Source organism: Carassius gibelio, chromosome B11 (genome assembly GCF_023724105.1).
Source record: "Carassius gibelio isolate Cgi1373 ecotype wild population from Czech Republic chromosome B11, carGib1.2-hapl.c, whole genome shotgun sequence".
NCBI classification, from domain to species: Eukaryota; Metazoa; Chordata; class Actinopteri; order Cypriniformes; family Cyprinidae; genus Carassius; species Carassius gibelio.
This window is the reverse complement of record NC_068406.1, coordinates 3,003,158-3,015,402: the sequence shown is the minus strand read 5'-3', so window position 1 is coordinate 3,015,402 and position 12,245 is coordinate 3,003,158. Positions and strand designations below refer to the sequence as shown.

General features: G+C 34.7%; 1 protein-coding gene across 1 annotated transcript; it reads left to right on the top strand.

Annotated features, from left to right (window-relative positions):
* Positions 1-888: 888 nt before the first annotated feature.
* pmela (premelanosome protein a) lies at positions 889-10,799 on the top strand. The gene is made up of 12 exons (XM_052568562.1): positions 889-1,085; positions 2,617-2,712; positions 4,035-4,181; positions 4,308-4,448; positions 5,522-5,683; positions 5,931-6,251; positions 6,369-6,908; positions 7,012-7,188; positions 8,535-8,637; positions 8,783-8,991; positions 9,098-9,185; positions 9,319-10,799. The coding sequence occupies exons 1-12, from the start codon at positions 1,016-1,018 to the stop codon at positions 9,467-9,469; spliced, it is 2,205 nt and encodes a 734-aa protein (XP_052424522.1). The 5' UTR covers positions 889-1,015; the 3' UTR covers positions 9,470-10,799.
* Positions 10,800-12,245: the final 1,446 nt, after the last annotated feature.

Here is a 12,245-nt window from a genome sequence, read left to right as displayed (position 1 = left end):
AATGAATAGACATTTATTCTCACAGGATCCACGTATGATCACAAGATCAGGAGCTGAAGCAGATGCAGGATTCACATTTACAAATCTAACATTTTGAAATTATATTTTTGGACAGTTGTGAATTCAGTTTAAAACTGGTCAGTGATGTTAACTGAAGAGAATCTCAATACAAAAGAATCTAAGGAAAAGAATAGAAAAATAAAAGATTTTAAATTACCCCTCAACTAATACTTAGTTGCTTTTCATGGCGGTCTTGTGCCAAAAAAGGTTTGGTTTTGGGACTATTCATAAATTTCTACTATTGTGGCTAGAGACAAGTTTTCATTATTGTAGTTTTCCATCAGTTTTTGACAGATGTCCTGTTTATTTTTTAATGACATCTTTTTGGATGTCATTGTGATGTCACATTGTCTCCCTTTTTTGATGATGGCCTACATGATATTCAGTGGTACCTGTAATATTTTGGGAGTTCAGGGTTAAGTAGCATTACGTAAACTTACTTTTCAGTAAGAGTTTGAATGTGATTAGTAAATATTTCCATCTCCCAAAATAAAAGGGTGTGGACACATACTACTAGGTCATTTTAGATTTCCTGTATTCTATAAAGGATTATACATATTATGAGTTTGTGTATAACCTGTTGTAAATCACATAGGTACAGATAATGATAATTAATTGTGTAAACTTGGTAAACTTGTGTAAAACTGGTAAAATGGCTAAAAGAAAATCTTGTTACGGTCATAGTAGCATAAATGAAATCAATAATATTATAAAAAGGATAATTATTTCAATAATCCTCATTAATGTGTAACAGTAATGCATTGTATGAAGTTTCCTAAATATGCCTAAACTACAACCCTCTACAGGATTACTTGAGGGTGTGGGAGGAACCTAATATGCACAAATCTGTGATGTCATACATTGGGGTTTGGTTTTGGGTGCTGATATTGAAGAATGTGCAAGACACTTCAGTCTCAAGAGTAAACTGGATCAGTGACAGGTGTTGTAGCCATCAATGCATACCATGATGATGTGGGGGACTCTCATCGTTCTGATTCTTACATTCTCACCAGGAGCACTTTCACGTGAGTATTTCTGTTATTATATTATATTATATTATATTATATTATATTATATTATATTATATTATATTACAATTTCTGTTATTCTGTTATTATTATATAATTTACATATTGGAAAACATTGATAAGAATCACAGATTGTACAGAACTTGAAAGTATAAAGCAGATACATTGAATACCAAATAGTAAATAAAAGTACTCAAGATTTTAAACTTTTTTTCATATGTATTTCTTTTATAATCTTTTGGTTAAATCCACTGCTGATAAATAGTTTAGCATTATTTTAAATACCAGCACTTTAAACAATTCAGTTTCTTACAATTTTATCTAAATGAATTTCATGATAAATTCTTTAAAGAGGCTTGTTGCAAGGCTAACTTTTAAAGTGATAATTGGCCATTCTATGATTTTATTAAGTATAGTGTTGCTGCATGATGCCAGATGTTAAAGAATTATACTGGCAACATATACTGGAAATGTATTGCTCTGGATAAAAACATATGCCAAATAAATACAACTTAAATTTAAGTAACAAGTCTTACAACATATGTGGACCTGGTCTCAAAAAAATAAAAAATAAAATAATTATGTTAAAAATAATTAGGATATTATTCATATGTTCTATGAAGATATTTTGTAAATGTCCATACTGTAAATATATCAAAAATTATTTTTTGATTAGAAATATGCATTGCCAAGAATTCATTTGGACAAATTTAAAGGCAGTTATCTCAGTATTTAGATTTTTGGGCACCCTCAAATTCCAATTTTCCAAATAGTTCTATCTCGGCCAAATATTGTCCAATCCTAATAAACCATACATCAATGGAAACCCTATTCAGATTTCAGATGGTGTATAAATTAATTTAACTTAAGACTGGTTTTGTGGTCCATGGTCACATATTATAAATAACATACATATTGCTTACATAATCAGATACACAAACATTCAGATGCATGCATACATACAATGTGAAAAATGAAAGGTTGACTGGTGTCAGAGCTCTGTGGGATCTTACCTCATTACAGCAGTGGGGATTAGAGTGGTAACCTCAGCTGAAAGTCACATGAAAAGGATTGAATGGGATTGTAGAGGTCATGTGACTCTATTTGCCAATCCTCACATTCTCTAGATTTTTTTTCTTTGATTTTTTTTTAGACCTTGTCTCTTGACTTGCTTATGAACTTAAGCCAACCTTTAAAAACTGAACTTTTTATTTACTTTAACTACTCATTTTAATACTATGTGTTATGTTGTACTTTATTTAAATTATCTAAAGAAAAAAAAAATTATATATATATATATTATACCATATCTAATCTGCTATCTCATGTAGGCTAGTCATGTGCTTATCTAATATCCGTCATTTTATTGTTTGTAGGGTTGCTTATAAAGTTAAAGTAAGAGTATTAAATTGATAAATGTACACTTTGCACATCTAGTGATTTCTAATAACTGGGTCTGGTAGGAGATTCATTCATTTTAATGCTCTTTCACAAATTAACACTTTATTATTTCTTTTCATCATTCTAGAATCAAGAACACGTTTTGCCCATTATCGTTCATGGAATTCACAGATGTATCCAGTTTGGAGGGATGGAGATCCCAGATACAGAGACTGTTGGAAAGGTATTTGAGCACATCAAGCATACACATTTAATCAACACATTCCAAAAATGTTCAAAAGTACAAACTCAATTTCAGAGATGTTTGGACATTTTGTAAAAATGCAATGAAATCAAGAATCTTTGATTTGTTCATTCTCTTTAACTTTTAATTTCATTGACAAAAGTACAAAGAAAACATTTACAAAGTTTTCACTGACCAACATAAATGTCTTGCAAATATCTTGCAAATATGAAATTTGTTTTATTTTGATGACTGCAACACATTCCAAAAAAGTTGGGACAGAGGCAAAATAAAAGTGAAAAGATTATATAATATCCACTTTAAACTGTTTTGAAACAGTTAACAGTAAGCAGGTGAATTGTTAATGGGTCAGGGTAAACTTGTTTCTGGGAAAAATTGCGAGTTCTCAGTCCCAAAGACCAAAGGGACCATCTAGATTCTCATCAGTGACAGATGGAAAAACAAACATCTGTCATTGTATATGAGTGCATCAGTGCAAATGGCATGGGCGACTTGCATAGAATATGTGTGAAGGTACCATTGACATTGATTCATATACTGGAGTCGTACAGAGAAATATATTGCTGTCAAGATGATATCTTTCATGGTTTATGGATCAAGACAATGCCAGCTCTCATTCTGCTACAGCAGTATGGTTTCTTAAACTCAGAGTGAATGTGTTAGACTAGTCCAGATCTGACTTCTATTGAAAATGTCTGACCAGTCATGAAAAGGAGAATCAGACAACAACAATCACAGACTGCTGATCATCTGAAGCCTTGTTTCAAGAGAGACTGGACAAAAGTTGTTAAGTTGCTTACAAAACTTGAATTAAAAAAAAAAATTGTATCCTTAATTCCCAAACAATGAAGCATTGTAATTAAAAGGAAAGTTGACGTGACGGTGTTAAACATGCCTCTGTCCAGTCTTTTTTGGATTTTTTCATATTTACAAAATTCATTTAAGTTGGTTAGTGAAAACTTTGGAATTTTTTTTATTTATACTTTTCTCAATTAAAAAAAAAGTCAAAGAGAATGAACATCACAGATCTTATTGCATTTTTACAAAACGTACCAACTTCTCTTCTAATTTGAGTTGTATTTTCAATCTTCTATGGATAGTAATGAAGAAGAATTCCTTCTTACAAATAGAAACTTTTTGATTTGCATATGAATTTATTAGGATATGCTACAAGTCAAAATGTATTATTGAGCTTAATTATTGAAATTTTTTGGAAGAACACATGTTACACCTGCTACCTTTCTTTCAAACTACAGTATGTCTAGAAATGTTTTTTTTTTTTTTTTTTTTTTTTGCCATAGGTGGAGAGGTTACATTTGAAGTCAGAAGTGATTCTCCTACACTGACAGGAGCCAAAGCTACTTTCAACATTGACGTTCGCTTCCCTCAGAACCAGACAGTACTTCCTGATGGACAGGTGGTGTGGGCAAGAAACTGTACAATTAATGGTTAGTTATACAAGCTTCCATAATATAATACAATACATTTGCATTATAAATATAAAAATGATAATGTATATATAATATATATGTGCACACACACACACACACACACACACACAATTTGTCTTTCAGGAACATCCTATACAATGGGCCAGACTGTATACCCTGATTCTAACATCCCTCAAGTATGGACAGGTGTCTTTCCTGACAGCACACCCTTCACTAAGGTCTCTAACAAAAAGCCCCGCTTCATCTATGTATGGAAAACATGGGGTAAGTTTAAACCTGTATTTTTAATCTATGAAGAAATTAAAGTTAGACTTGGATGCTTGTACAACATTCTTATGAACCATTTATTTTTAAATAATTTCTCTCTGATTTTATAGGTAGCTTGGTGTTAGGGACAGTGTTTGGAGCTATTAGTGATGAATTTTTAGTTATTTCAATTTTAATTTAATTTTTTTTTGTATAGCGCATTTACAACAGCCCCCAGGCTAAACAAAGTACTTTACAGAAGAGAAAAAGTATTACACAACACATAAATGGAAAATATACCAGACACAAATTTAAAAACATCTATTTAAATTGTAACATATCACAGTAGTTAATACGCTAAAGGAAATAAAAAGATTTTTAGCAAGGACTTAAAAATAGACAAGGAAGGGGCCAGTCTAATCTCTAAAGGCAGGGTATTCCAGAGTCGTGGCCCAGTCACCACAAATGCACGCTCCCCTCTACGCTTTAGTCTAACACGAGGGACCACCAACAATGCCTGGTCACAGGATCGTAGGCTTCTAGATGGAGTATACGGATGAAGAAGTTCAGATAAATAGACAGGAGCTTTATTATGAAGGGATTTATAAACAAAGAGGATTTATAAGAATTTGAGTGATGTGTTCTTGTTTACGACACTTTAAAAGAAGTCTGGCTGCAGCATTTTGGACAAGCTGAAGTCGCGCAATTTGAGATTTAGAAATACCGCAATATAAAGAATTGCAGTAATTTAGACACAATGTAACAAACGCATGAACAGCCATTTCAAGAGATTTTGTAGAGAGAATAATTTAACCTCATCTAAACATTGGAGAAGGGAAGTGATAGCAGTGGAGTTGTTTTTCTTAACTGGAAGATAAATTTGAGTGTCATCTGCATAGAAATAAAAAGACCCACTATGTTTCCGCAGAATAGAGCCCAGAGGCAGCATGTAAAGAGAGAATAGAGAGGGAGCTAAAATAGAGCCTTGTGGAAGGCCACAGGTCAGAGGAGCATGGGAAGAGGAACAATTTCCCAGCTTCACTAAAAACTTTGTCAAAATAGTTACTCTTTTCATTGTTTCTCTCTTTCAGGAAAATATTGGCAGGTGGCTGATGGTCCCTCCTCTCTACTGACCATTGATACAGACAGTATGCCTCTTGGTTCTTACACAATGGATATAGTAATTTATCACTGCCGTGGCAAAGACAAGTTTGTTCCCCTTGGTTATGCATCTACCCAGTTCTCCATCATTGGTGAGTAGTTTGATAATTGCACATTTATGTAGATATTCTCTATCATTTCTATCCTTTAGAAAAAAAAATATAACAATAATATTAAGCCTAGTTTGTTTACCTTACACTGGAGTAAGAATTCATGCCATTTAACCACTGCCTTGCACTGAACTGTAGAGGATTCAGTGTAACCTGTGAGTAAACCAATGCTATCATTTACTGAACATATTCCCACAAGACCCTAACGAAATTTCTTCTTCTTCTCTAGACCTGATTCCTTTTACAGTGACATTATCTCAGGTTGGTGACATCAATCAGGGTGACCAAAGCTTTATCCAGAACAGAGCTGTGTCCTTTGGCATTAATCTGCATGACCCTAGCCATTATCTCAGTGGGTCAGACATCACCTTCAATTGGGATTTTGGTGACAATAGTGGAGCTCTCATTTCCCGTGAAACTACGGTTACCCACACATATCTTACAACTGGTTCCTTCAGGCCACAGGTGGTTTTGATGGCAGCAATCTCAACTGGTTGTCAGCTCAGTCCCACTCCACCAGCCACTGTTGTACCTCCGGTTCCTGTCTCAGGTAGAATCTCTAACTATATTCAAATGTCATATTTCATGGCTTTTGAAGGACAATTCTCAGTCCAGAAAGTGTTTTGAGGAGATTTCCAAAAGGTTTATAAGTTTTCCTTTTTGCCAGATGAAGCTATGGCAGTGGAAAACATTGTGCTGACTGTTTCTCCTCAGTCGGCTGATGTCATTCCCACAGCAGAGGAAGGAGTTGCAGCTGATGTCACTGTCGTTGCCAATGACTTGGCAGTGTCAGCAATTGACACAGAAGCAGAATTAGATAATACTGTCCAGGAGGTGCCAACTGTTGCTGGAGACACAGCTGTGGCTGAAGCTGACAATACTGCTGCAGTTATGTTAGCCACACCTGCGGCTGTTGAGGCTGAACCTGTGACAGAAGTTCCTGTAACTGACATAGCCCCAGAAGGAGAAGAGATTATAATCAATCTGGCAGCCACAGTACTCCCAGCAACCCCTGCTGCTGTAGTTGACACTGCCTCTGTTCAGACAGTTATAGAAACAGTGGCACCAACTGGAGATGCAATAATCATCATCACCCCTGAGGCAGTGGTCACAGATATTGTAGCATCTGTTTTACCTACAGTAGAAGACATAGAAGCAGTTAATGGGACTGTTGCTGGTGTCAACGAGGCAACCGACGCCATCACTGGTAAAAAAATAAAAATAAAATAAAAACTATAAAAATAGATTTGGTCATATTTAATGTATTAATGCATTTTTAATATATTTGTATATTGGTGCTTTAATTGCAGGCTTAACTAGCATACCTGAGGCAACAGTGAGTGAATTAGACGTTGAACTGGTGGCAGGAACTGAAACAACCCAGGCCGCTCTTGTAATTGCAAAGCGGCAAGCACCAGAAATGCCAGCAGAAACAAACTGTATGATTTATCGTTATGGCTCCTTCTCTACAACTCTTACAGTAGTCCGTGAGTATTTTTATTTATTTATTTACAATTATTAATTAAATTAAATTAAATTAAATTAAATTAAATTTAATTTAATTTAATTTAATTTAATTTAATTTAATTTAATTTAATTTAATTTAATATTGTATTGGATAATAGTTATGATATCCAAGTTGTCTGTCTGGAACGCAGCATTGGGTTAACGTCAATAAACGATTGTGTGCTACAATTAAGAGCCATTCTATAATGTGACATTTCAGCACTTGAACAACGGATAGCGACTTCTAAGTAGCACTTAAAGCACAGCTAAGAGTGATTGCTTTAAGTGCATTTTTGGAAAACGCACGTGAAACAATAGCAAACGATCGTAAAATTACTCATAGAAAATGTTCTTAAGCGCTAAGATCAATCATTATCGGGAAACCCGGCCTTGAACATTTACCATACCAAATCTGAAGTCTCTGACTTTAAAAATTTATCTAGACTTTATCTACTCATTTTTTTGGGAAAAAAAAACAGTGGGGGGCATTATACCCTCACGCTACCATGTGTGTGTGTGTGTGTGTGTGTGTGTGTGTGCACGTGTGTACATGTTTATGCTCCTGTACATTGTGGGGACCCACAAAGATGTCCCCACAATGTCCCCACAAGGATAGTAAAACCTGAAATTTTTGATGAGGAAAATACATATATTAAAAACAGTAAACCATGTTTATCTGAAAGTGTAACAATGCAAACAGATTTTCTGTAAGGGGTAGGTTTAGTGGATAGAAAATATAATTTGGTCAGTATAAACGTAATAGAAGTCTATGGAAAGTCCCCACAATTCATAGAAACGAACGTGTGTGTAAAAAAATTGCCTGCAAATAGTTAATTTGTGGTAAGTTCTCCATATGTAGTTTGTTAATTGTTAATTGTTCTGGGCATCAACATGACTTTTGTTTTCCACAATTCATAACATTCTAATTCATAAAGTACTCCATTTAAGTGTGTATTCTTATATAATATTTTATGTATGTAGAGACCGCCCATCAAGGTTTAGAGTGCCACCGTCAGGCTGAATTATACAAAGATTAGACCTCTGTCAAAAGTATTCTGCATTTTTATTAATTAATTGTAAAACGTAGGTTACTAGTTAATCATACAGTTTGTTTAGTAATGTTAGATTCATCAGAATCTGCCCCACCTAAACTTATGGTCAGAATTTACTTTCACATTTATTATGTTGTCTTAATGATACCTGTAAACAAATCACTTCTACCTCTATATTTTTTTATATAAACACTTAGTAGTGTATTGATGAGCACAAAAACAGCCTGTATACATACATGTTTAATATTCTCTACATAAATGTTTTTCCAATTCAGAGGGAATAGAGAGTGTTGAGATTGTGGAGGTGAATAATGTGGTCATTTTGGCCACAGAGCTGGAACAGAATGCTGTAGATCTTACAGTCACATGCCAGGGAAGGTAAATATTCTGTATATCTGTATATAGCCTTTACTGTTTTCAGCTGCTTTTTAGCTGTCTTAAATTGGTAATAATGATGGCTCTTGTAGAACATACTGTAAAATGTGTTATGCAAAGTTATTAATCTTTTTTATTTGCTTGCCAGCCTGCCAAATCAAGTCTGCACTGTGGTCTCTGATGCAGACTGCACAAGCCCTGTTCAGGCCCTACAGTGTAATGCTGTGACTCCAACCTCTGAGTGCCAGATGGTCCTGCGACAATTTTTCAACAACTCTGGCACCTTCTGTATCAACGTCTCTCTAACCAATGATGTCAGCTTGGCAGTAACCAGTGCAAAGCTCAGTGTGGCTATAGGCAAGTGTCATATAAAGCATCAAAGCATATATAAATAATCAAATGTATTTTCCTGAGCACACACCTAAACCTCACTGCCCCACAACTTATCTTGTTAAAACTGCAGACACAAATTCTTCAAGGAACATGGCTGGAACAACACTGGGAGTCCTGGTTTTTATTTGTGCTGTGGGGGCCATTGCATTTTCATACAAGTAAGACACCAAATCACATATGGGTTTTATTAAATTATTAAAATTAATAATATGTTATTGTGTGCTGCCTAGTTAAATGTAAATGAAGTTTATGTACATTAAAGTAACTCTCAATGTATATTTTGCTATCCAGGCGATTTAAGGAATACCATCCACTGAGCGATTATAATGAAAATAGCAGTTTCAGCTCTGGAAGAAGCTCAGTGCCTTTAATGCTGTGGAACCTTCTGAGCCGGAGATCCACTGCAGAAAGCCGGCCCCTCCTGCTTGGGCGAGTGGTGTGAAAAGCTGTCCACTTCTGCTTTAAGACATATTGCATAGTCTTTACAATCTCTCAATAAGAGAATTTAATATGAACAATGAAAGCCTCATTGTACTGTAATAACAAAATGTCATACGTAATATACCTTTTATTATGTAAATTATGTTTTATTGTACGTGGCAGTTGCTGAATATTTACAGAGTATATTGTAGGTGTCATCATAAAAAGTTGCAGATATTCTTGTCAGTGGTTAGCTTTTATTGGGTTGCAATAATCTGACTTTCCCGCCTTTGGTTATTTGTTATGTCCCTAGGCGTCAATCAGGAAAAAAAAAATTATAAAAAAAAAAAAAAAAAAAAAAAAAAAAATTATATATATATATATATATATATATATATATATATACTGCACATATATACTGTATATACCTTGCAGTGCACTGGAAAATGCAAAAGTGGTAACAAACAAACAAACAAACAAGTCGTTTACTTACATTATTTGAAGAAGGTGGGAATAAAAAGTACAAACGGGTACAAAATGTAAAATATTTTTTTTTTTTTTTTTTTAAAACACAAATGTTAAGAATTCACATGGCACAGTTATTAATAATATAATAATCAAAGTACAGTGGGTGGCACTCCCTTTACCTAACAATTATGTAGATCTGTTATGTGGAGCATCTTCAGTTATGTAAATGTAATAATTCTATATGCAACCCAGTTGTTTAAAATAATTAACCCATTATTTAAAATCATCAGTTTATAGTCAGGTTATTTCAGACCACAAAGACATTGTCAGCAGCTCTTCAAATCATCTATTCAACTAAAAGCAAATGTTTCAAGAAAAGCCTTGCACCTGTCCAAGAAGCTTTATGAAGTAAATTTATATTTACATTAAACTGTGATGCAAGTTTATATTAGTGTTTAATCAATAATTAAAATATGTATGTGTTTTGCCCAGTTACCTTTGTAGAACTATCCTTAATTATAATCTAATATTATTATTTAGAGCAGTGTTTCTCAAACCTGTCTGAACATCCCACCATTGCGCATTTTGGATGTCTTCCTCATCTAACACACATCATTCAACTCATCATCTCAGTAGAGATAGCAAAACCTCAAATGGGTTTGTCTGATATGAGAGACATAAATAAAAACTATTTGTTTGTGCAGTGGCGGGTGATCTCCAGGACAAACTTTAGAAGCACTGATTTAAAGCCTCAACACCATTTACGTTAAAAAACTATGTGTTAATTTGATATCGATCCAAAAGGTCTGATGTTTTATTTATAAATAATAATAGCCATACTAATGACTTATTACACCTGAATAAAAACATCTCCTCACTGTTTATTTAAGTTTTTCCTCTTTTTGTTTTTCCCCATGAAAATTTGTATATGGAATACTATAGTGTTTATTATAAACAATTAATTCATGCAGAAAATATGAAAAGCTGAGTATCAGTTAACGAAATAGGGGAAGTCGTGGCCTAATGGTGTAGAGAGTTTGACTTCTAACCTTAAGGTTGAGGGCTCCAGTCTTTGGCCGGCAATATCACGACTGAGGTGCCCTTGAGCAAGGCACCGAACCCCCAACTGCTCCCCGAGTGCCACAAGTAGTCCTATCATACACTTAATCTCAAGTCTTGATGATTTATGACCCTGATTTATGGCCTGATTTATGGCTGTACAGTCAGTGTAGATTGACAGGTAAGAAGTGTGCATGGTCAGTTTGGATTGATTTATGACTATATGGCCTGTCAGTCAAAGCGGTTGCCATGCCACTGGGTCCTGTGACCCTTGATTGACATGGCAGAGGTGTGTAAATCAAAAGATCAAAGAGATCTCAGATTTGACTTGTGTTGTGTTTATTACTGGATATATGATGGTTGTATCTGTTACCAGAGCAGTGGGGGGTTTCTTATGATGGTTGTATCTGTAACCAGAGCTGTGGGGGGTTTCTGTGAAGTTCCTTTCTGGCTTGTTGTTCACACCTAAAGACAGTGGGAGGTGTTTGGGTTCTTCCTGGAAAAAAAAAATGGCTGTGCAAAAGTGAGGGTTTTGACGTCTTGACAGGATCAATGTTTGTTTGATCTATATGGTGTTGATACCTAGGCACCAACAGGCCACATGCTCCCCGTCTACAAACACATTTGAAAAGGAGGACGATGTCTGGTGTCTTTCCAGGTGAGAATTTCAAAGAGTGAGAGAGACAATTATCTAAATCATCAACTAACCAAGCCGCTGAAGAGATAAATAATTGAATGTTATCTGGAATTAATAAAATCAAACAGGCATTCCTTAATGTTAAGAAAATACTATCCATAATATGTGATGTGTAAAAGGAGTTGAAATCTCACGCTAATTTTAAAACCGACTTTAAACACATACACACACACACACACACACACACAAATTGGTTTTCCATGTTCTATGGGACATCCCGTAGACGTAATGCTTTTTTAGACTGTACAAATTGTATTTTGCATCACCATACACCAACCTTACACTTAAACCTACCCCTTACAGAAAATTTCGTTAATTTTAAGATTTTCAAAAACACTTCATTCTGTATGATTTATAAACTTGTTTCCTCACAGGGACAAAAACAATCCCCAAGGATTTTGGATATTGCCATCATTGTTCCCCATAACATGGGGTATACCTGAACCACACAAACACACAAACACACACACACACACACACACACACACACACACACACACAGACACACACAGTAAAACTGAGTAAACTAAATTTTATTTATGAGCAAATTCGTATTTGTTGTTTTTACTTTGTG

Excerpts from the sequence above, each read along its gene's own strand:
- pmela (XM_052568562.1), top strand. The coding sequence starts at position 1,016 with ATGCATACCATGATGATGTGGGGGACTCTCATCGTTCTGATTCTTACA. Across the intron at positions 1,086-2,616 it reads CTCACCAGGAGCACTTTCAC|AATCAAGAACACGTTTTGCC; the intron begins GTGAGTATTTCT and ends TCATCATTCTAG. Across the intron at positions 2,713-4,034 it reads ATACAGAGACTGTTGGAAAG|GTGGAGAGGTTACATTTGAA; the intron begins GTATTTGAGCAC and ends TTTTTGCCATAG.